The sequence below is a fragment of the Branchiostoma floridae genome, chromosome 3, assembly GCF_000003815.2.
Source record: "Branchiostoma floridae strain S238N-H82 chromosome 3, Bfl_VNyyK, whole genome shotgun sequence".
Taxonomy (NCBI): domain Eukaryota; kingdom Metazoa; phylum Chordata; class Leptocardii; order Amphioxiformes; family Branchiostomatidae; genus Branchiostoma; species Branchiostoma floridae.
Window position 1 is genome coordinate 323,420 of NC_049981.1, and position 24,926 is coordinate 348,345.

The window sequence follows — 24,926 nt, forward strand, 5'->3', positions numbered from 1 at the left end:
TCTGAAATAAAATGAAATTCACCCTTTCACTCCTTCAAAAAAAGTCATGAACCTGGCACCAGCAGAAAATTCAAATTCCAATTTTGACGCTCCGCTGCAGTACCGTAACTCGCCACCAGAAGGCCCTTTATCGATGTTGTCAGAAACATCTCATGTCCAGTAATAATACAGACAGACAGGCAGACACGCCAAAACAATGCCATTTGATTCAATAAAGTGCAGGAGGGTTATAAGTTTCAAACAACCGTATTTGAAAGCACTAATTTAAAGTAATCATCCTTTTTAATTTTTTAATCTTTACAATGCTATGTTCGCCTTAACATATATTTGTCTTTACAAGATATTAAAAGTTGACAGCCGACTTGCATTAGGTTTGTTACCAAATCTTAACGTGTTTTTTTTTTTTTTGTGGTCAGGAATGTCCCTTACCCCACTCAGGCTTGTATGCCATGGACACTGCGGTGCATCAATAAGCATACGTTCGTTAAAAACGATACAATGACATAGCTGAGACTGTACCCTAACATACCGGTGCTGAACGTTAGTGGATACGTGAGCAGGAATCCCCTGTTCCAAAAGTAGAGCAGGTTGTCGCGTGGGTTGTAGTCCACCTGAGTGATGTGGCTGTTCTGTGAGGAGAACGGGAGGTCGATGATATCGTCAACTCCCGTGCTCGTGTCAAACGTGTAGACCAGCTTGAATGGCGCGTAGCGCCGCACCACGAACAGTTTCCCACACACCATGAACGAGTCCCTGGCCGAACGCTTGTTGTAGTTAGTCTCCCAGGTTCCCTCTATTGCGAGGGAATCCGGGTCCAGTTTTGAGATCGTAATGTTTCCCTGACTGTGGTCAGTGGCGTAGATCACCCACAGTCCGTTTTCGTCCAACGCGAAGTCAATGTCCGAAAACCCGGCCCAGCCATACCGCCCTTCGTTGGCGTACTTTGCACCTGGAAGTTCCTTCTCCACGTCCTTGTTGGATGTTGTGAGGTTGAATTTGATAATGCTGGGCGTTCTGTCCTTGTTGTAATACAGAGCACCATCGTACACTACCATCCCCGCTCCGCCGGCTGGATCCGGGAGAGTGATGTTACGCGACAGCCGCGAGGCTTTCAGGTCATCGATGTCTGCGTACTCTTCCATGGTACCGATAGAGAAATAGCTTCGCATGACGTATATGTTGCCGTTGCCCAGGCCAGGAGCCGGGTCCCTGTACCAGCTCCCTCGCGTAGTCCCTAGGTTACGTTGCGTTTCTGGCGTACCCACGGATTCCAGTGTTCCCGGGCACTGAAAACCTAACACGGGAAAATAACAGAAAAAAAGACGAAATGTGTCTAATTCTACCTGCTGCTAGTCAGAGTATAAATCGTTATACCTTAAATCTGTTTATAAGATGTCAGATCCTTGTTGCTGTCACTTTTTTGCCCACCAACTTACATCATGATTCTTATTGATTGCTCTTAGCAAAAAGTTATCATCAACTCAATGGTAACTTTACCAATAAGAAGTTTGTCTCGCACAGAAATCTATCAGGCTAAAATAATTCAATACTTTGTTACAGCGCAGCATGCTTGGGCGTATTAAAGAAAATATAAACTGGACATAAAAATATGTTCATTACTTTTACGTAACAAAGACATAAGAGTAGATATATATCCGCCACATTTCATGTTGCTATAATCCACCAAAAGGCCATGTTGATAAGATTATATAAATCTATATCCTCTGGGAATCCCAAAATTGATTCAGGGTGCAAAAAATAAAAGGTTGGTCAAAAATTACTATGAAAAGTAGTCAGCAATTTTGTACCTTGGAATTGAATTGAATTGTATAATTGAATATATAATTATATAATTGTATATATAATTGAATGGTATACGTTTTACGATATATTTTGCAATCTAAAGGCATATCTTTGTTGATTTTGTAGCTGCATTGTACGTATTTTATAGCATGGTTCAAAGCTTTTTTTCTTCGGAAACGACCGAAATTTGGTGCGCCCTGGGATGTCATCCATATACTAGTAATCAAACCAACATGGACCTAGGACAAACACATACTCCTTTTGGTGCTGCTCTGCACAAGTTACAGTATGGTCGACAAAGTTTTTCGAGCAAAATGTGATGCGCGCTAAAGTCCATTTTATCGAATAAACATGTCCTTGGGAACTTCAAACATGATGTATGCGTTACCTTGAGCAGCCACTGCTGCAGCCGTCACTATCAGCAACAGGGCGGCCCACTTGCAGAACCCGGATGTACACGGACCCGTCATGGTGACAGCGTACACACAAGTCAACCTAAACACAAACCAACAAATCCAAGATAGTATATGCCTTTTTTCAATTGCCTTCATGGAACACACACTTGTATCAGCGAATGAGTCATGCTGCCCTGCCCTTTTGTATCGGTAGGGGTCGTTGTCGAGCAGGTCGCCAGTAATACTGCAGGTCTCGAGCATTAAGCTAACCAGTTGCACACTATTATTTTTAAGTGGTGTAATTATTCTTTGTTCCATGTCACCCAACTGGTCCCTTCTAACCGCCTGGAAGGAAAACGTGCCTGAGGACAGATTGAACAGTGTATCTTTTGTCCCCTTTGTCTTCAAACTCTGGGTTTTGTAACAAGTCCAGCTGTAGGTGCCGGTGTCAATACAAAACGGTTACTCCGTTCCTTTTGCAATGCATTATATATACTCACCAGTGGCCAGTTATATATGCACAAATCGTGCTCATGACCAATTATTTTCATGTTTTAAGGTGCACTCTCACTGCACGCGCGTCACGCTTGCGTCGTTGGTCGCTGAGGGGTTCGACAACGCAGACGTAACCCTACGGAACCTAGAGGTGACACAAGCAAGCGCGACGTTTTTTTTTAAGTTAATAAAGTGGCAAGATGCCCCAACTGTGACCCAAGAGCGACACAAGGGACACAAGAGTGACACAAGAGTGACGCCAACATGCCTTAAACAGTATCGAGTTTATATTTTGCCTATTTTGCACCAAGTGCATCGGTGTGTCGGTGGGGCAATGAGTACAAGTCGGACATAAATCTTTCCTATATAAGTGTCGGCAAGTTAGTGAGCGTCTTCTTTTAATAGAATTATACAAACAGAAAAAAAGATCACATTTAGACAAGCGCCGTGTGTGAATATTATAGCAAATGTATAGATATACAGATTTTATTTGTCCGTAGGATTTATATTGCGAGTCGAGCGTCGTTAGTGGAAAAAATCGTCCATGTACGTCCTGTGTTTCGGCAACATAACAGATCATAATATGCTCGCCATCAAGCGTCAGTCTATAGGGAAAACTGTTGAGCATCCGCCAGGGAAATCGCCTGGGTGTCGACAAGACAACAAGCGTCAACCGGGGAAAATCTTCGAGGTGACTCCCCTGTGTTCTGGCAGGGTAAGGAGAGTTAGCCGGTCCAAAAGATCGTCTCGGTGACTACATAGGGTCATACGTGTAAGTCGGATAAAAATCGCCGAGGTTCCTACCCAGTATTTTGATGTGTCCGTAGAATAAGGCACGTACGCGGGGGAAAAATCGTCGAGGTTTTTCCTTGTGTCTCGGCAGGTCGGTGAGTGGCAGCCGAAGAAAATCATCGAGAGTCGTCCCCTATGTTACGTTTCGGCAGGGCAGCGAGCATCAGGCGGGGAAATCGTCAAGGTGTGCCCTCTGTGTGTCGACAGGACCGCGAGCGGCAGCCGGGGGAAAATCGTCAAAGTGTACCCCGCGTGTCGAAAGGACCACGAGCGGCAGCCGGGGGAAAATCGTCGAGGTGTGCCCCGTATGTCGACAGGACCGCGAGCGGCAGCCGGGAAAAATTTTCGACGTTTAAGACCATACATGGAAGCCAAAAAAGGCGTCTCAATCATTTAATGCGCCATGTTCGGCTACCCGGCACAGATCACAACTCGTGCTTGTAAATTAGCTGGTATGGGACAAACATAAACCTGCGCTAAAATGCATGTGCCATGTTATACTTTGATTGAACGCAAACCCTAGCCGAAAAAGTTTAATATGAAAGAGAATGGTGTCGAAAAAACGCTACTTGGGTGCACAAGAACTAGAAGCGGAGAAAAATCGCCGAGTTGTCTCCCCTGTGTTTCGGTACGATAGGGAATGTATGCCGGAAAGATAACGAGTGTTAACCGAAGAAAATCCCCGAGACTAGTCCCTTATGTGCCGGCAGGGCAGGAAGTGTCAGCCGAGGAAAATCGTCGAGGTGTGCCCCCTGTGTACCAGCAGAATAGCGAGCGTCAGCCGGCAAAATCGCCGAGGTGTGCCCCCTGTGTGTCGGCAGGACTGGCGGCGTCAACCGGGGAAAATTGTCGAGGTGTGTCCCCTCTGTGTCGGCAGGACTAGCAGCGTCAACCGGGGAAAATTCTCGAGGTGACGTGTGCCCTCTGTGTGCGGCAGGACAGCGAGTGCCAGCCAGGAAAAAATCGTCGAGGTGTGCCCCTATGTGTCGCAAGACAGGACAGCGAGCATCATCCGGCAAAAATCGCCGAGGTGTGCTCCATGTGTGCGGGCAGGACAACGAGCTTCAGCCGGGGAAAAGCCGTCGAAGTGCGCCTCCTGTATGTCGGCAGGACTCCGAGCGTCAGCCGTAGAAAAATCGTCGAGGTGTGCTCCATGTGTGCGGGCAGGACAGCGGGCTTCAGCCGGGGAAAAGTCGTCGAAGTGCGCCTCCTGTATGTCGACAGGACTGCGCGAGCGTCAGCCGTAGAAAAATCGTCGAGGTGTGTCTCATGGGTGTCGGCAGGACAGCGAGCGCCAGTCAGTAAAAATCGTCGAGGTTTGCCCCCTGGTGTCGGCAAGATAGTAAGCGCCAGGCGGAAAAATCGTCGGAATGTGCCCCCTTATGTGTCGGCAGGACAGCGAGCGACAACCAAAGAAAATCCTTGTGTGTCCACAGTACAACGGACCGTGAAATGCGTCCTTTGTCGTGTACGATCTTCTAAGATTTGTCGGGAAAAACATCGCGATCGTCTACCCTTGAGATAGCTTATTTGGCAGGACTACATCTGCAGTTTGACACATTGCATAGACGAGAAAAAGAGCGTCCCTATCGTTTATTGCGCCATGTTCGGCTACCCAGCATAGACCTCAACTTGCGCTTGTAAATTAGCGGGTATTGGACGTACATAAACTTTCTATAAAATACACTTTTCACATTATAAGTTGACTGGGCGCAAAACCTAGCCGACAAAAAGTTTAATATGAAAGAGAATGGTGTCAAAGAAACGCTACTTGAGTGCGAAAGAACCAGAACTTGGTGTTCAATTAAAACAACATAATGGAGACGACTAAGAAAACTGTCGTACATTCAGTAAACAATACATATATTGTCACAGTTTACTTTACTCACGGTTGTGGGGTGTTGGGCTGTCTTGATCGGTATCCCGTACGGATGTGCAGGTGAAGGTGCGATGGGTGCTCGGACAAGCGTCGGGTCAGGCCGAGGTTCTCCGATCCTTCCGACCCACGTCGTGCGTACTGTCGTCTGTCGTGCGACGGTTGGTGAAGTTGTTGGGGTAGGGACGTTTCTCGGCTGATCTCCCCGGCGTGGTCTGCCGCAAACCGCTGATTTGTCGGCCTTTTCTAGCCTCAATCCCCGGTGTACGCCCCCGACAAACGATACATCATCCCATCTCAAGATGACAGGTCTGGATGACATCACGGTTTCCTCGAGCAGGTGCGTGGTCGGAGTTTGCTAGTCTCTATCAGACTCTTGAGATGGTCGGAAGAAGAAAAACCTGACCAAATAAAGGGGAATATTTAACAAGAGAAGTTAGCGGACCGTACAAGGTCCAACTGACCACTAGAACATCTCTAGCCGGCCCACTTTCTTCATTCGCGTTGTTTGTTGATTTTCACACTGTCTTGCCTCTAGAGGAGTCTGATGGAGACTACCAATCTAGTATGCAGGAATGTGGCATACGTGAGCGTTGGGGTTGAGCGTTGGAGTTGAGCCAGGTCGGAGGTAACAAAAAAATAAAGGTCATTGCGTGGGTGCTTGTTCTACGTAGATGATTAGTTTAATCGCTTTTTAATCGTTCTGTTTATCTCATAAGTCCGTGAAGAAACATTGATGCCATCAACCAAACATGTCGAATAAGTCTTTAAAACTTGCGCTTCTTACGCGTCTCAAATGTAGTCTCCGCATTTTCTGTGGGGAGGATAGCAAATATAGCGGAGATGACTAAAAACTATATTCTCCAAGCAGAGGTTGGAGCACTAGTAGCGGAGATATTGTAGTGGTCGGGATTTTTACCGGCTAGCTCCCCTCACCTCTACCGCAAAACACACTACGGCGGGGCTATCCTTTCAAAATCCGTGATAGTACAATGTGAAGTTTTCCTGTGAAGCAAATAGTTTTACTGCCCAGATTTACGCGCATCCGGTACACAAGGAAGAATGTTCAGTGGGTCGTGGCCACATTTCATTAATATAACCCCAATATTTCACTTCTTACTAATGAATTAATGTGATAGAGGGGTGCTATCATATTTTTCTTACAAATAAATGCACAATCTTTCATCTCTTACTAATAAGATGTGATAGAGGCGTGTTATTTTTGACTAGATACACAATCTTTCTCCTCTTACAAGTAAAACAATGTGATAGGGGATTGCTATCATATATTTTTACTAAGAGACAATCTTTTTCTTTTTACTAGGGATTTAATGTGATAGAGGGGGTGCTATCACATGTTTCACTAATAAACACAATAATTTACCTTTTGTTAGTGAATTAATATGACACAGGTGTGCTATTACATTTTTTAAACTAATAAACACAACTAGTTTCCTCTAAGTAGTGAATTAATGTGATGAAGGGGTGCTATTACATTTTGTCACTATTAGACACACAATCGTTTACCTCTTATTAATGAATTAATGTGATAGATTGGTGCTATTGCATTCGTTCACTAATAGACACAATCCTTTTCCTCTAAGTAGTGAATTAATGTGACAGCGGGGTGCTATCACATTTTCAACTAATAGAGTACACTTGTTTTCCTCTTACTAGTGACATAATGTGAAAGAGGAGTGCTATCACATTTTGTCACTATTAGACACAATCTTTTACCTCTTACTAGTGAATGAATATGATAGTGGGGTGCTATCACATTCTTAATAAAAATAACTAATAGACACAATTAATATTGTTTTCCTATTACTAATGAATTAATGTAATAAAGGTGGTGCGTTTTCCAATAATAAACACAATTCGTTTCTTCTCACTAATGAATTACTGTTATAGAGGGGTGCTGTCACATTTTTCACTAATACACATGTATACACAATCCTTTTACCTCTTACTAGTGAAATAATGTGATAAAGCGGTGATATCACACTAACTAGTATATTAATGTGATAGAGGGGTGCTATCATATTTATAACTATTAGAAACAATAATTTTTCTCTTTCTAGTGAAATAATGTGGTAGTGGAGAGCCATCACATTCGTTCACTAATAGACACAATCACATTTCTTCTTACTAGTGAATTAACGTGATATAGGGGTTGCCATCTCATTTTTTGACTAATAGACACTTTCGTTTACTCTTGATAGTAAATTAATGTGATAGATGGATGCTATCACATTTTTTAAATAATAGATACATTCTTTTACTCTTACTAGTAAATTAATGTGATAAAGGTGTGTTATAACATTTTATAACTAATAGACACACTCCCTTTCTTCTTACTAGTGAATAGACAGTTGCTATCACTTTTCTTAACTAATAGACACAATATTACCTCATATTAGGGAATTAATGTTATAAAGGGTGCTATCACATTGTTTTCACTAATAGACCCACAATCTTACCTGTGAAATAAGATGACAGCGGGTGCTTTCACATTCTTTAACTAATAGACACAATTGTTTTCTTCTTATTAGTGAATTAATGTGATAGAGGGGTGCTGCCACATTTTTCACTAATGGACACATTTATTTACCTGTTACTACTGAGTTCATGTGATAGAGGAGTGTTATCATGTTTTTTCTCCAATAGACATAATCCATTTCTTCTTACTAATAAATTTCTATTATAGTGGGGTATTATCACATTTTATAACTAAAAGACATACTACCTTTTCTCTTACTAGTGATATAATGTAATAGAGGGGCGCTTTCGCATTTTATAACTAATAAACACAATCCCTTTTCTCTTACTAGTAAAATAATGTAATAGTGGGGGGCTATCACATTTTATAACTAATAAACACAAGCCTTTTCTTTTACTAGTGAAATAATGTAATAAAGGGGTGCTATCACATTTTATAACTAATAAACACAAGTCCTTTTTCTTACTAGTTAAATAATGTAATAGAGGGGTGCTATTACATTTTATAACTAACAAACACAAGCCTTTTCTTTTACTAGTGAAATAATGCAATAAAGGGGTGCTATCACATTTTATAACTAATAGACACAATCTTTTCCTCTTAATAGGAATTATTGTTATAGAGGGTGCTATCGTATTTTTTCACTAATAGACAAACGGCCTTTTATCTCTTACTGGTGAATTGATGTGATAAAGGGGTGCTATCACATTTTGTCACTAATAGACACACAATCGTTTACCTTTTACTATAGGATAGAATGTAATCAAATTTATCCATTGGATGAAAGCACACATGCCCCCACCCCCCATACCAAAAGTTAGCTATCGTAGGCGATCGCACGACGTACGTGGCCGCATGAAAGTCCGAATGTATGCAAGGGAATGTTCTCGAAGTCTGCAAAGACAATACCCTTGCAAACCAACAAAGCGACTGAAGTGTAAAACTGACTGTTTATTCAAATCGATGACTTCATATTTTGCAGACAAGTTCTTCTGTCGACCTGTTCATGTGTGAAAATGTTTCTCGCTTCAGTGCATGAGAGAACAACGTAACGTATTCAAAAACAATCAAGTGGTGTCAATAGCTAAGAAAATAACAAAGGGGTAAACATTGAAAACGTCTCTTTGAAAGGAATCCCATTTCTTTACACATGTACTGTTGCGTTATCAACTAAAATTTGGAGAAGGGTTCATTATCGATTAAGAGAGCATCACAGCATTGGCCGCCCAAACCAGGTATGGTGTATCACATCACCCTGAGTTTGGCACATTATAATTACTCGTATCTAGCTATAGAATTCTACACAATAGAAATACAATAGGACTTCATACGGTGCCTTGGTTTGGAAATACTTCAACACATTGTATAAACAAGCACCACTTTCAATATCAGTGATCAAAGTGTATAAAAAACGATGATTCTTCACGGAGACGCAGGGTAACGAAGAACAAAAGAACAACAGAAGACCTTGTTAACAGCGGTTTTATGTAAAGCGTCTCTCTCGGGAACATAGGAATGACTTAATGTGACCGAAGAACTTTATTCTAGTTATAATTGAGGGCCCATTTTTCCCAAAACCACAAATAATGTCGGTGACGGCAACCAGACATGTCCGATATCAGACGCAGGGCCACACAAACAAGATACAACTGGTCACGTATCTGCACGTTCAGACGCCAGGTGGGCGAGACAGAGCTGTATCAAAGGGTCAATAGGTTAGCGTCAGAGCCTCGGGATGTAGCTAAAAGGAGGGAGTGTGATAATGCCACTATTGTTGTGAGAGAGGTTATTGACATTCAAGATGATAATCATTATGATAACCAACCAAGCATGTGAATAAAGTTGTCCAAAACTTTAATTTCTTTCGTTAAAAACATCCATACGTTTCCCGTTATTGCCCTGGTAAAAAGAGCATTAAAGAGACAAAGTTACTCTCAACATTAGTGATTCTAGAGTATCTGCACAATACTTGATTGTAGATACATGATTCTATAAAACTAGTACAATACAGAGTCAAAGCATTAAAAGCTGCTCTTTTGTTTCCCGTTATTGCCCTGGCAAAAAGGAGCATTAAAGAGACACAGTTCCTCTCAACATTAGTGATTTTAGAGATTTAGGTATCTGCACATTACTTAAAGACAACGAAATCGATAGATATATTATTCTATAACTTTGTCAAACTAGTGCAGTACAGAGTCAAAATATTGAAAATCTGCAACTTTGCAAACTGTTCTCTCACAAACTCATTTCTCTTCATATTCCACTTAATTGTAGTCTAACGTATTGATCACTCTCAACGACACATGCATGAAAGTCTTTTCAAATTTAATCTTCTATCCGAGATGATCGCTCCATATATCAAAAGAACCATTTGTATCTTTAGTGAATGGGTTGTGATAGAATCACTTAAGAGCAAATGTCTGTAAGGATCAAACAATGGTGGCAAAGGTCAAAAAATAGATTTGGCTCATATTTTGCACAGTGATAGTACTTGGTCCACAACCCCTCAAAATAGCTTTCTTTTAGATCAAAACTCCTTGTTGCCATGGTAACGGGCAAACAAAGTTTTCTGGCCATTTTTCCCAATTTTCGCATCTCAAAAACACAGAAATCAGCATATTTTACGGCACTGTCTCGGCAACACCTTTAAACCTATCATCAAAACAAAACAAGATATGAATAGACCAACATTTTGGCTTTTTAAAAATTGTTGTGAAATTTCCAAAGTCGTACATTTTCGTTCTTGGGCAGCCTGAAAACAGTGCAATGTTTCAAGCTTCAAAAAAATTTGATTTTTGGCCCAACTTTGTAACGCTATAAGTGCCAAGCTGGTAATTTTTTTGGCTTGAAATTTGTACCATATATAGATCCTTAGAATATCTATCAAATGCAATGTTGAAAGTTTGGAGTCTTGTTTGGTTGTCACGTGACTGTCCCCTAAAGTAGGCCACTTTTTGTGTTTGGCGAAAATTGTGAACTTTAGCCATGTTTGAAGTACGCTACGTGACGAAGTAAACAAGGATTCTTATTCAACTTCTGATCAAATGTACATCTATGTATTTTCTATCAAATGAATGCTTGTAGAGTTTCGGGTCTTGACGTTTAGTTACGTGGTTGTCCCTCAAAGTAGGCCATTTTTTTGCATTTGACGAAAATTGTGAATTCTAGCTTTGATCAAAGTACGCTGGGTATCAAAGTGAACAAGAATTCTTATTCAACTTCAAGTCAAATGTACATCTAGGTATTGTCTATCAGATGAATGCTTGCAGAGTTGCAGATCATGACTTTTAGTCACGTGGTTGTCCCTGAAAGTAGGTCAAATTTTGCTTTTGGCCAGAAATCACCATATAGGGCTGTAGTTAAATCTGTCGAATTGGGGAACTGAAATACTTTACTGGCACTGACTCTGATTATGTGTAGCCCTTAACATTGTCTGTTGAATGAGTGTTAGTAAGGCTTGGGGTCGTCTTTCTTTGCGGTGCAGTTGCTCCCTAAAGTAGGGCAGATAGTTAGCTAAATGCTGTTAGGAGGTTCTGTTACTTTAGAGAAGATGCCTCTTGAACAGTTTCTTTCTTTTAACATTGTCAATGTCCAATGCATATCATATTGGTACTACAATGACCGATAATGGGCTTACAGTGTTAAATTAAAGCTTAATTAAGCGATGACTCTGTTATAATTGTAAATATCAATTTTGATAATGTAACTAAGATGTCGTTTTAAATTCAGCTATGTTCTATAATGCGCTAAAATTCACAATTTTTGTCGAGCACATAAGGTGACCTGGCTCCAGGGACAACCATGTGACTAATTGTCATGACCCGAAACTCGACAAGCATTTATTCGAAGAAAGAAAATTAAGAATACAAAGATGTACATTTGACCAGAAGTTTAATCAGAATTCTTCTTAATTTCGTCACGTAGTGTAGCCTGGTATCCAGCTATATTATAGCTCCCGATCGCGAGTCTCTTCTGTCCTCTTCGCAAATGTCTCGTTCTCATTTAAATGTAAAAATGCTGTCGCCTGCTTTTGCGACTTGATTTGCAGCAAATTTTAGACAAAATCACAGGTTCCTTCATTTTTCCACAATCCCTGGAATGTTTTCCAAAAGATTCATTTTGGTTGATGGCTTGGAAGATTATCTTAGCCACGGGTGGAATTTCACCCCCGTAAAAACTGGTTGTCGCCTGATAACAAACGAAAAATTCAAATAGTAGCCAAACAAGTGCTTTTAAAAAAAGCTGGCGTTTCGTCTACGTTTATGAGTGTGAACTGTCTTTTTCTTGAAGTAAAATCTGTTAGAAAAAGTCACTCAAGGACTGTTGCGTCTATAAGAAAAAATGTTATTTTGGAAAGGAGTACTGTTTAATAGCTGGTCTTGGCTTACAACTTTATTTTAAATGTACAATAAGTTCATTATAAAATCTATCAATATACTCAGGTACTTATGTACACTTGAAAAAGCACCATCAGCACTGTGACAAGATTCTATCTAAATTGACTACCAAATGTAAAACAAATATCCAAACCAATTAACAGCTACCTCATCTCTATTATACTGGTTTCCGCATTTACAACATTTCTTCCTTGTTTTCCTGGATAATTTTGCTAATATTCATGAAAATTTCCATACTTTTGTGTCGAGTGGTGTGACTTTCCACATCCGTGTTGTCTGAAAACTTCTGAATGAAGTCGATACTGAACAATGGAGCATTTGCTACTTTAAGAAATGATCGCTGTTTTTGATGGAATAGTAGTTTAGTGGCGAGTGTTTTGCGAGAATCATCTTACCGCGCATAGGAGCCGCTGCACGGTATTTTCCATTACCATGAACAGAAAAATTCGAATGCCGGGTTTGGAATCATGAAGTCCTGTTCATAAGACAAAGGCCTTGCATACATGAAATGAATACTACAATAATAAAAAAATGATATATAAAAATATAATATCAATAAATAAATAGAATATTTATATATTATCTTCAATATTTAAAAAGAAAAAAAATTCACGCACGGTTTCGAACCAGGGACTTTCAGATCCAAAGGCGTATGATTTAACCGATTGAGCTAAGTTGTCACGTGTATTGACGTCGAGTGTACATTATGCTTTAATCTCACTACATAGTATTATTTATGTCGATTTTCGGTCGCCTTGCATACATGAAATGAATACTAAAATTTAAAAAAAAAATGATATATAAAAATATAATATCAATAAATAAATAGAATATTTATATATTATCTTCAATATTTAAAAAGAAAAAAATCCACTCACGGTTTCGAACCAGGGACTTTTGGATCCAAAGGCGTCTGACTTTACCGATTGAGCTAAGTTGTCACGTGTATTGGAGTCGAGTGTACATTATGCTTTAATCTCACTACATAGTATTATTTATGTCGATTTTCGGTCGCTTTCTTGATAAAATCATTTTTTTCTTGTGCAATCTTGTGGCATAGATGTTATATGGCCATTTTCCAGGATATTGAAGTCCGAAACCACAATGCAATGGTATTTCCGAACAGTTGTAGCACTTGCATGCGGTCGTGTTGAACCAAGTACCATCCATCGAAGCATCATTGAAGGAAGGAAATTCAAGGACTGAAGGTAAAACCGAATACATTGCGTTTCGTCGCCGCAGGGCGACGAAACGCAAAAATGTAACAATTCAGTTCCCAGAATGATTGTTCGGTAGATGAAACCAGCTGAGCAGGCCCTTTGCCCGATAACGCCAGATCGGTACTGTCACTGATCTTGGAGGCTGTGTGAGGTGGGTTATTCCTGTTGCCAAATTCGGTAACAAACGTTACCACCACCAGTTTGATGGTTGCCAGTTGCCACTGTTATATTATCCACGTATAAGACAAGAAATGACTGTTTTTGTGACGCTGCACAGTTTTTCTGGCTTTCTAAAGAAACAAGGAAGGGTTGTTGACTGCCATTTGTATCCAATGTTGTACAGAAATGACTGTAACGAACGTTAGCATTGTTCGAAGCTTTCTAAGCTTTCTATTTGACCTGGTGTAAAAAAGCTGCCCACTTTTTAAGTGTCCCTAGGGACATCCTCTTATACCTAGATGATGTAGTCAATAAGGCCATTATTTACAATTCAATGAGAACGAGTGAAATATGTATCTGCGAAGAGGACAAAAGAGACTCGGGAACTATAATACGGCTGGATACCAGGGTACACGTAGCGTACTTTGAAAATTCACAATTTTCGTCCAATGAAAAAAGTGGTCTACTTTCAAGGACAACCGCGTGACTTTACTTCATGATCTAATTTTCTACAAGTATTCATTTGACAGGCAATACATAGATTTATAGTATACCTTTGGCAGGAAGTTGAATCAGAACTTTATTTTGCTTCGCAATCTAGCGTACGTTGAACATGGCTAAAGGTTACAATTTTTGTCAAATGCAAAAAAATGGCCTACTTTCAGGGACAACCACGTGACTTTACGTTATGATCCGAAACTCTACAAGCATTTATTTGATAGACAATACATAGATGTACATTTGATCAGAATTGAATAAGAATCCTTGTTTACTTCGTCACGTAGCGTGCGTTGAACATGGCTAAAATTCACAATTTTCGTCAAATGCAAAAAAATGGCCTACTTTGAGGGACAACCACGTGACTGAACGTCATAACCCGAAACTCTACAAGCATTTATTTGATAGGCAATACATAGATCCACATTTGATAAGAAGTTGATTCAGAAATATATTCTACTTCTTCACGTAGCGTACTTCAAACATGGCTAAAGTTCACAATTTTCGCCAAACACAAAAAGTGGCCTACTTTAGGGGACAGTCACGTGACAACCAAACAAGACTCCAAACTTTGCAACAATGCCTTTAATAGATATTCTAAGGATCTATATATGGTACAAATTTCAAGCCAAAAAAAATTACCAGCTTGGCACTTATAGCGTTACAAAGTTGGGCCAAAAATCAAATTTTTTTGAAGCTTGAAACATTGCACTGTTTTCAGGCTGCCCAAGAACGAAAATGTACGACTTTGGAAATTTCACAACAATTTTTAAAAAGCCAAAATGTTGGTCTATTCAGATCTTGTTTTGTTTTGATGATAGGTTTAAAGGTGTTGCCGAGACAGTGCCGTAAAATATGCTGATTTCTGTGTTTTTGAGATGCGAAAATTGGGAAAAATGGCCAGAAAACTTTGTTTGCCCGTTACCATGGCAACAAGGAGTTTTGATCTAAAAGAAAGCTATTTTGAGGGGTTGTGGACCAAGTACTATCACTGTGCAAAATATGAGCCAAATCTATTTTTTTACCTTTGCCACCATTGTTTGATCCTTACAGACATTTGCTCTTAAGTAATCGCTTGAGTGACTTGACTTTATGTGCTCTTTTTTCCGCTACTGTTATGGATAGCAAAGGTCTAAAAAGCACGCAATAAATTTGGCTGAGATCATAAATAATCAGACCTCCCCTGCTACTGACAGTCGTGGTGTTCACATCGGTTGAGGTCTGGCTAATTAAGACAGTTTACCAACTATGTGAAGTTACTAGCACCCTTCAAGACACCTTTAAGACGGAACTAAAACAAACAAGTTTCCCATGAACGTAACTACAACGGCCAAGAATATAAAGTAACGGTAACACTGGCCCGCCTTTCCTGCCTGGTAGTGTAGGACAATAGCTGACAGTTACATGTACAGTTCTACAGAGCCCCAGTCTATATTGTTTGTCAGACCACTAACCACTAGACACCTCAATTACAAGATACCACCTAGGCCTGTTATATTACTATTGCAGGGATGGGAACTATGTTTTGGATTCCATAATGACAGCAGAAGAATTAGACAGAGATATCCCTGCATATCAGGCTGGTTTCGGAAATTACTTGAGAACAACCGATAGTTTTCATTGAAGTTGGTAGAAATCATAATAGTACAAGGCTAAACTTTCTAGCAACACAAAAGTAACGTTATACACGGATCAAATTTCCAACGACCATTGTCGCCTTCTTCGGGATAAATACTGATGACCAAACCGATAGTTTATTTGATTTGAATACTATAATCAGAAACAATGATCTTAAAAGTAATTTCTTCTCAACTATCATTTATTTTGGTTGACACCCAGCTATATGTTTGCTATGTGAGTGACACATTGAAGGCTATTCAACTGAATATTCTATATCCTATATCTGATATGATCACCTCATATATCAAAAAGGTCATATGCGTCCTGTGTTGTGATAGCTATATCCACAGAATTTCACAATCGCCAGAGTAACTGAACTTCATCTGAATCTGTTACACTCTTTTAACGCATACCAGTCTTCAACATGTGTATGCATTCATAGTGCGCTAGCAATGCGAAGCTGACAAAAACTTTGCACATGGCTGTACGAGCAACCTCCACGGAGGTTGTGCTTTTCAAGCAGAGCTTCTCCGGCTAGCTTTTTTAAAAACTTTTTTAGGCGTTTTCGTCGGGCTTTTTATTTTGTTCCGTTTGCGTGATATATGGCTGGCAGACATAAAAAGACAAAATAGGAAGCCCGACAAAATAAGGCTAAAAACACCTCAAAAACCAACCGGCGCCGAACCTTTGCTTGGAGTGTTTGCACGTACAGCTTCTATTAAGCATGGGGCGAAGTTGTACCATCCAAGCAGAGGAAAATCTTGACATTTTCTTTTAAGCCATTTCCCTACCAACCTCTGCTAGGAGAGTGGCGAAGTTAGGCACTGTGCTTAATCCATTGGCCATTAAGATAACCCGAACACAAGGATTACTTTCAAAGTCTGTCAATCATCAAATAGAGTACACTACAAGGTAAGCATAGCCGGTCAAGGAAGAGTCGGCATGGTTGACACACGACCTACACGCTCGAATAACGGGTTATCCTTCCACATGACTAACTCGATCTCAGCCTGAAGTCAAACAATATTAATCTGCTCTAATATCTCCCCTGAGACCACTGACGTCGACATCCATATGGAATGAATTCGAATGAAAGACCTTTGTTGTACATTCATGCCTCGACGGGCTAGGTACAGCTCACTGATAACAGACATAAAATGGCATATATGCAGAAACAACAGGATGCAATTAAACCATTTGAAGGTGCTAAGCTAACAGGATGGTCAACATTTTCTCGCTTCTTTGTACAAGTGTATCTATAGGAACAGATAATGTTTGATGTACCTGGTTTATCTAGGTGCATCAAAAATAGAAATTTATCCGTAGCATCAAGGTGTTCAAAGTACGGAAACTCTTTTATGATATACATGTAGTTATAAAGCACAATTCTTCCTTATGGTACAATTTACAGTGCAATATCAAGTGTTGCTCATCTTCTTCCTGTCGTATCGCAGAATTGACAGACTCTATGCTGCAGATATATATATATATATATATATATATATATATATATATATATATATATATATATAGCTAACCTGGTATCCAGTCTACCGTGGATTTGCCGGACTCTCTACCGTGGATTTGTCCTCTATGGGGAAGATGAAGCTCTCTACCGTCGGGGTAATCTTTCGAACCCTGTAAGACATTTGCGCGGTAGGAGTTTGATTAGCCCGTATGTAGAAAGCTTCATATGCACCGACAGCCTAAAAAAATCCTCATTCTTTAGACTAGAAACCATGTTAGCTATATACATGTAGGATAGAATGTCCAAAACCATCCTACCACGTAGGGCAATGACCCTAATTGACGCCTGCGCAGAAGGTCCCCGGTGAGTCCTGACTGCATTGGAAGTAACAGAAGATGTGTTTTTCTTTGGAATTGTTGGCATTTTGAAGTCTACAGGTAAGTGTTGTAGGTTTTTTATTATGTTGAAAAACCCGACTTTTAAGACCGTTTTGGTGCCTGGAACACAAGAAAGAAGATTGTTTTGGAGCTATCATTCTAATGCCAGATGGGGTCAAAGGTCTTCGGGGTGCGTTTGGCTGCAAATTACGTGGGTTCCAGCGGTCAGAATGTTTCCAAAAGTTGAAAATTGACAATGTAGAGGCCGGACTACCCTGTCAATGTTAGTTTTTTAAGGACGAAACTTCAGGTAGGTGACTTTTGACAGCTTCTTTTTGCCATTATTTACATGTATAAGGATAGGGAAGACTGATTGCTGTACACTGGCCTGTAGAATGCATTTGTTGAACATGAAACTCGTTTACAAGCAGATGTAGGATCAAGCTCATCAGTCTCAGTGTTTTCGTGTGTTTTTCAAAACACACATTTTGCACACGGCACAAGTTGCAGTTCGACAGGTCCACAACGCGACGATCTCATCTTTGGCAAACAGTCAAATTATGTTCAGATCCACTCTTGCATGAAAAGGTTAACAAGCCTGTCGACTACTGTTTTCACAGTATGTTCAACCACCTGGAAACTTGCTGCTTCACACACAAATGTGTTGGCAAATGTTAAAATGGCAGATTTCATACATAGAAATGAAAATTTTCGATGGAAATTTGATCGCTCGTTCAAGTACGTGTGACGAGATAGTAGTAGTTTGCAAATGGTTAGCCTTTGAACAAGACCCGTTAAATCAACTGTTGATTAGCCTTTTAACCAGATCAGTTAATGTTGCTTATCCTTTAACATCACAAAAACATTCATAGTGTGCTAGCAATGCTAAGCTGACAAAAACTTGGCACATTGCTGTACGAGCAACCTCCATTGAGATTGTGCTTTTCAAGCAGAGCTTCTCCGGCTATTTTTTTTTTTACTTTTTTAGGCGCTTTCGTCGGGCTTTCTATTTTGTTCCGTTTTCTCCATTACTATTGACTGGCGGGCATAAAGAGACAAAATAGAGAGCCCGACAAAAAAGGATTAAAAGCACCTCAAAAACCAACCGGCGCCGAACCTTTGCTTGGAGGGGTTGCAAGTACAGCCCCTATTTGGCATGAGGCGAAGTTGTATTCTCCAAGCAGAGGTTGGTGAGGAAAATCTTGACCTTTTCCTTTAAGCCATTTCCCCACCAACCTGTGCTAGGAGAGTGGCGAAGTTAGGCATTGTGCTTAATCCAGTGGCCATTAAGATAACCCGAACACAAGGATTACTTTCAAAGCCTGTCAATCATCAAATAGAGTACACTACAAGGTAAGCATAGCCGGTCAAGGAAGAGTCGGCATGGTTGACACACGACCTACACGCTCGAATAACGGGTTATCCTTCCACAACAGTAACTCTAGATCTCAGCCTGAAGACAAACAATATCAATCTGCTCTATTATCAACTCCCTTGAGACCACTGACGTCGACATCCATATAGAATGAATGAAAGACCTTTGTTGTACATTCATGCCTCGACGGGCTAGGTACAACTCACTGATAACAGACATAAAAGGGCATATGCAGAAACAACAGGATGCAATTAAACCATTTGAAGGTGCTAAGCTAACAGGATGGTCAACATCTTCTCGCTTCTTTGTACAAGTGTATCTATAGGAACAGATAATGTTTGATGTACCTGGTTTATCTAGGCGCATCAAAAATAGAAATTTATCCGTAGCATCAAGGTGTTCAAAGTACGGAAACTCTTTTATGATATACATGTAGTTATCAAGTACAATTTACAGTGCAATATAAAGTGTTGTTCATCTTCTTCCTGCTGTAGATCACAGAATTGACAGACTCTATGCTGCAGATATATATGTATAGCTAACCTGGTATCCAGTCTACCGTGGATTTGCCGGGCTCTCTACCGTGGATTTGTCCTCTATGGGGCAGATGAAGATCTCTACCGCCGGGGCAATCTTTCGAACCCTGTAAGACATTTGCGTGGTAGGAGTTTAATTAGCCCGTATGTAGAAAGCTCCATATGCACTGACAGCCTGAACAAATCCTCATTCTTTAGACTAGAAACCATGTTAGCTATATACATGTAGGATAGAATGTCCAAAACCATCCTACCATGTAGGGCAATGACCCTAATTGACGCCTGCGCAGAAGGTCCCCAGTGAGTCCTGAGCATTGGAAGTAACAGAAGATGTGTTTTTCTTTGGAATTGTTGGCATTTTGAAGTCTACAGGTAAGTGTTGTATGTTTTTATCATGTTGAAAAATTCGACTTTTAAGACCGTTTTGGGTACCTGGAATACAGGAAAGAAGTTTGTTTTGGAGCTATCATTCAAATGCCAGATGGGGTCAAAGGTCTTCGGGGTGCGTTAACGTTTGGCTGCAAATCACGTGTGTTCCAGCGGTCAAAATGTTTCCAAAAGTTGAAAATGGACAATTTAGAGGCCGGACTACCATGTCAATGTTAGTTTTTCAAGGACGAAACTTCAGGTAGGTGACTTTTGACAGCTTCTTTTTACCATTATTTACATCTATAAGAATAGGGAATACTGATTGCTGTACACTGGCCTGTAGAGTGCATTTGTAGAACATGAAACTCCTTTACAAGCAGATGTAGGATCAAGCTCATCAGTCTCAGTGTTTTCGTGTGTTTTTCAAAACACACATTTTGCACACGGCACAAGTTGCAGTTCGACAGGTCCACAACGCGACGATCTCATCTTTGGCAAACAGTCAAATTCTGTTCCGATCCACTCTTGCATGAAAAGGTTAACAAGCCTGTCGACTACTGTTTTCACAGTATGTTCAACCACCTGGAAACTTGCTGCTTCACACACAAATGTGTTGGCAAAGCGGCCGAATGTTAAAATGGCACATTTCATACATAGAAATTAAAATTTTCGATGGAAATTTGATCGCTCGTTCAAGTACGTGTGACGAGATAGTAGTAGTTTGTAAATGGTTAGCCTTTGAACAAGACCCGTTAAATCAACTGTTGATTAGCTTTTTAACCAGATCTGTTGATGTTGCTTATCCTTTAACATCACAAAAACATGGCAAACAGAGACCATATTTAAGTTAAATAAGAACATTGTCGATTTGAAAAAAAAAATAAAGGAAAAAAAAAAAAAACGCGCCCCGAATACGAACAAGCCGCCCACACACATTCTGTCCAAGTGACGCATTCCAAAATGGCCGTCTGTAGCAATAGACCAGCCTCTCCGGCCAGGTAGGAACTGTAAAATGTGCCATGCATAGGTATGACGTAAGGTGTCCCGTTCAGAAACAGCTACTGTAACAATATGTCATCCCCTGTTGACTTGACTGTTTTAGTCAACCACAGATAACCTTTGTGACAAAAGTTCAAACTTTAAACGGCAGTAATATGCAGGCATATGTTGAAGTCAATCCCTGTTTGAATTTCCAACACATACATTATTTTATAGAATGTATTCTATAGTGTTATAGAAGTATCAAACTCACCATCGTTCTCGGTTCTCTTGAGGCAAGGAGCGTTGTTTAAGTCTTCAGGCGTAAAGGAAAGGTTGTCCATATTTCACCCATAATCCATAGATAGATTGTCGCACAGAATACATGTACATTGTAAATCTCTTATGGTCGAAAGGGATAAGCTATCCATAGTACACACTACACAGGATGGCGAAAACATGGCGACAAACGGCCTTGAGCAAAATCTTGCGAAACAGGTTTGACACCAGGTACAGAAAACATATACTACTACACATTAGTGACATCTAGCGGTCCTTTCTGTTATAGCCCATATGATCTCAATACATGTCGCCGAGAACTTGCAGAAAACCAGTACACATGTGTCGAGTTCTTGTACAAAGGTCTCTCGTCGCCATGTTCACTCGAGGTCAGTACGGAATACCTCTTTCGTACTTATATCACGAGTAGCGTTTATCCTGGACAGCTTATCTGATCTAAGAATAGACACAGCTTAATGGATTGATCAGAATTAAATTGTCCACAATGGTCTTTGTGTCTGTCTGTGCGTATGTATCTGTGACTTTCTGTCTGTGTCTGTTGCGATACATCCTCAGTGATGATATGTTATGTTCATGGGTCGTATTGAATGGAAGGGTCCCAAAGCGTTAAGCAGCTTGTTGTAAACTAACAACTCTCCTTATAACCTCATTATAAGCAATATATTATCAAAATGCCACTAAAAGATAATCGCTATATTAGTACATTAAGTAAGAATAATACACCAGAAACTTACATCTATAATCTTATGTCATAACAGTATGCCTCTAATTTTAGTCAGAAGATGACAATGTTAATGTCAATATGTTACTATATAGACTTGCTGTCAACCTGCATACTTAATAAACCATTATTCCACAATGTCTTGCAACCATTCTCATTGCCATTTGGCCATTTCCAATCTGATCTCCTTCATTGCCCCTGAATCTGACGGTTGTGGACACTTTTTAATGGGGGACGTTTCTGCATGAGGGAACACCTTTTCATAGGGGCACTTTTTCAAAAGGGGAAAAGTTCTGCCTGGGGACACCATTTAATGCCATGATGGTGAGACACTTTATCGTGGGGGACACTTCTGTACGGGGGAACGACTTTTATTGAGGGGTTACTTTTCCATGGGGGTATTGCTGCATGGGGGAACGACATTTATTGGGGGGTCCCTTTTCCATGGGGGGGGGGGGGCATTTCTGCATGGGGGGACAATCTTTTATGGCCATAAACCTTTTCTATGGGAGACCCTTTTTTCATGGCGGACATAAGAGACACTTTTTCTCGGTAAACATTTCTGCAAGGAGGACACTTTTTCATGGGGACAATTTTTCAAGGGAGAATTTCTGAATGGGGGGAGGGATTTTATGTGGGAAACCATTTTCGCTGGGGAACATTTCTGCATTGGGCAATTTTATTTGGGGGAGGGGATTCTTTGCTGCATTGCTGCATTGGGGAGAAAATTTTTCATGAGGGACATTGGGCATTTTTTCCATGTTGGCCACGGGGGACACTTGTTCAAGGTTGACATTTCTTTTCCCAGGCCCAATACATCAACATATTATGCATATGGCTGAATGGTATCATTTCCCCCGATGTCTAGTCATAAGCTAATGTTGTCGTTGCGTATGGTGCGAGCTTTCCATTTTCCCATTTACATGACACATCCACGTAGCTCACTGCATATGGCTGAATGGTATACTTGTCCCTGAATGACTGATCGTGAGCTAAGGTTGTCGTTGCATATGGTGGAAACCTGCCATTTTCCCCTTTGCATGACACATCCATGTAGCTCACTGCATATGGCTGAATGGTGTCATCGTCCTTGGATGCCTGGTCATCATGAGCTAAGGTTGTCGTTGCATATGGTGGAAGCCTGCCATTTTCCCCTTTGCATGACACATCCATGTAGGACACTGCATATGGCTGAATGATATCATTGTTTTCTGATATCTGGTCAGGAGCTATGGTTGTCGTTGCATATGGTGGAAGCCTGCCATTTTCCCTTTTGCATGACACATCCATGTAGCTCACTGCATATGGCTGAATGGTGTCATCGTCCCCCGATGCCTGGTCAGTTAGTTGTTGCCCTGAATGTTTGCCTGCCCTTTCCTTCTTCCCAGCCACATCAGCGTATGCCACTGCGTATGGCTGAATGGTATGTTCGTCCCCTGATGATGCCTTGTCAGGAAGCCGGTGCCTTGAGTGGGTGGTTGCCCTCTCCCCCTTCTCAGGCACATCAGCGTATGCCACTGCGTATGGCTGAATGGTACCATCATGGGTAGAGTTGGGTTGCCCATTTACAGCTGAGTTTGCGGTAGACACGTCTACTTCAAATGAGTCACCCTGGTCTTCTCCACTAGGTGTATTTTGACAGGGACAAGTTGCTCCACCATAAAAGCGTTTGATAGTAATACAGATAACAGTTAAAGCAGACACAATGAAGATCGGCACAACGGCAGCAGCGATCATGGCAAACAGATAACGCTTACCATCTTTGCTGATGATTGCGTCCTCTTCAAGAATGTGAATGACAGACATATATCTGTTGGTGGTTTTGGTAACCGCAGTAACGTTACCTATGCCAGCAGTAGATGTTAATGTGGGGGATGTATTCTTGGTGTCACATTTCCCAGTCTCGATGAAGTCCTTTCTAAGGGCGACAAGGAGAGTTCCACGAAGTTCAGAGGGTGATGAACACATCAGGTCACAGAGAGTAACATGGTCCGGTAGGTTACAAACTAACCGTGTTTGGTTATTGTCACAGTTCAGCCTGTTGCCTTCCATCGTTAGATGTATGTGTTGGTTTTGCTTCAATAGCCTTGCGATATCAATAGTGGTGATGTAGTTGGTGTTAAGATTTGCCACCGTCAGTGCATGAGGTTGTAGAAGGACATCAACAGGCACAGACTGGAGACGGTTTTGGGCCAATGACAGGAAGGCAAGGAGAGGAAGGCCCCGAAATGCATACTTGGATATGGATGATATTTCGTTTTTGTTGATGTACAGGTCTTTAAGACTGTTGAGCCCAAGGAATGTGGCAGGCTCTGAAAAAAGAAACATTTAAGATCAAAAAAGAAACTGGTTCTATCATCTTTATTTAGTATGGGCATTACCAGAAATTCATGGTTATGACTGAGAGTTGCACAACATGGACCACAGAAAACGATAATCCACATAATTTCCAAGACTTATTTGTAATACACAAGCCTAATCTGCTTATATGTTAAAGACTGAAATATGTATGTAACACGTTTTCTATTATCCTCCAAACTGACTGAAAAATGTATATACTGAAATGTGTATTGTTTTATCGACTGAAACATGTATGTACTCATTGTAAATTGAAGCTGGAAATAAAGATGTTATTAAAGAAAAAATATACACAATATACCACATCGTCTAAAAGCAGCCATAGATCTAGCTATGTTCGCACAATTTTATGTACTCCTTGACAAGATTGATGTGCATATTTGATCCTGATTCCATGCCATTACACTCTTTTAGGTACACACTACATTGTAACATACATATGAACCAAAAACAATGTTCGGATATGATCAGTGAACATCTATTAGTTATTTGGTCTCTTAATTTTTTCGGGGATTGACACTATACTAACAATGGGAAATTGTAATCCAAGTGGGGTCGATTCAGACCTCTGCAAAATGTGCTGTTTTTGAAATATGAATTATTCGGTTGTCATCAATTTTGCATTCTTGGTAACATAGTTACTTCAATATCATATCATTTTGTGGAAAAGTGGGGGGAAAGCAAAATTG

At 40.6% G+C, this 24,926-nt stretch overlaps 1 protein-coding gene across 1 annotated transcript in view; it reads right to left on the minus strand.

Annotated features, from left to right (window-relative positions):
• LOC118410979 overlaps nucleotides 1–19,798 on the minus strand; it is a 30,524-nt gene extending 10,726 nt beyond the window's left edge. Inside the window, exons 1-4 of the mRNA XM_035812967.1 lie at nucleotides 19,519–19,798; nucleotides 5,375–5,762; nucleotides 2,192–2,298; nucleotides 530–1,294 (exon numbers count right to left, since the gene is read on the minus strand). Of these exons, the coding sequence (XP_035668860.1) occupies nucleotides 530–1,294; nucleotides 2,192–2,273 (847 nt within the window). The 5' untranslated portion in view covers nucleotides 2,274–2,298; nucleotides 5,375–5,762; nucleotides 19,519–19,798. The remainder of the gene's footprint in view (nucleotides 1–529; nucleotides 1,295–2,191; nucleotides 2,299–5,374; nucleotides 5,763–19,518) is intronic.
• Between the last annotated feature and the right edge of the window lie 5,128 nt (nucleotides 19,799–24,926).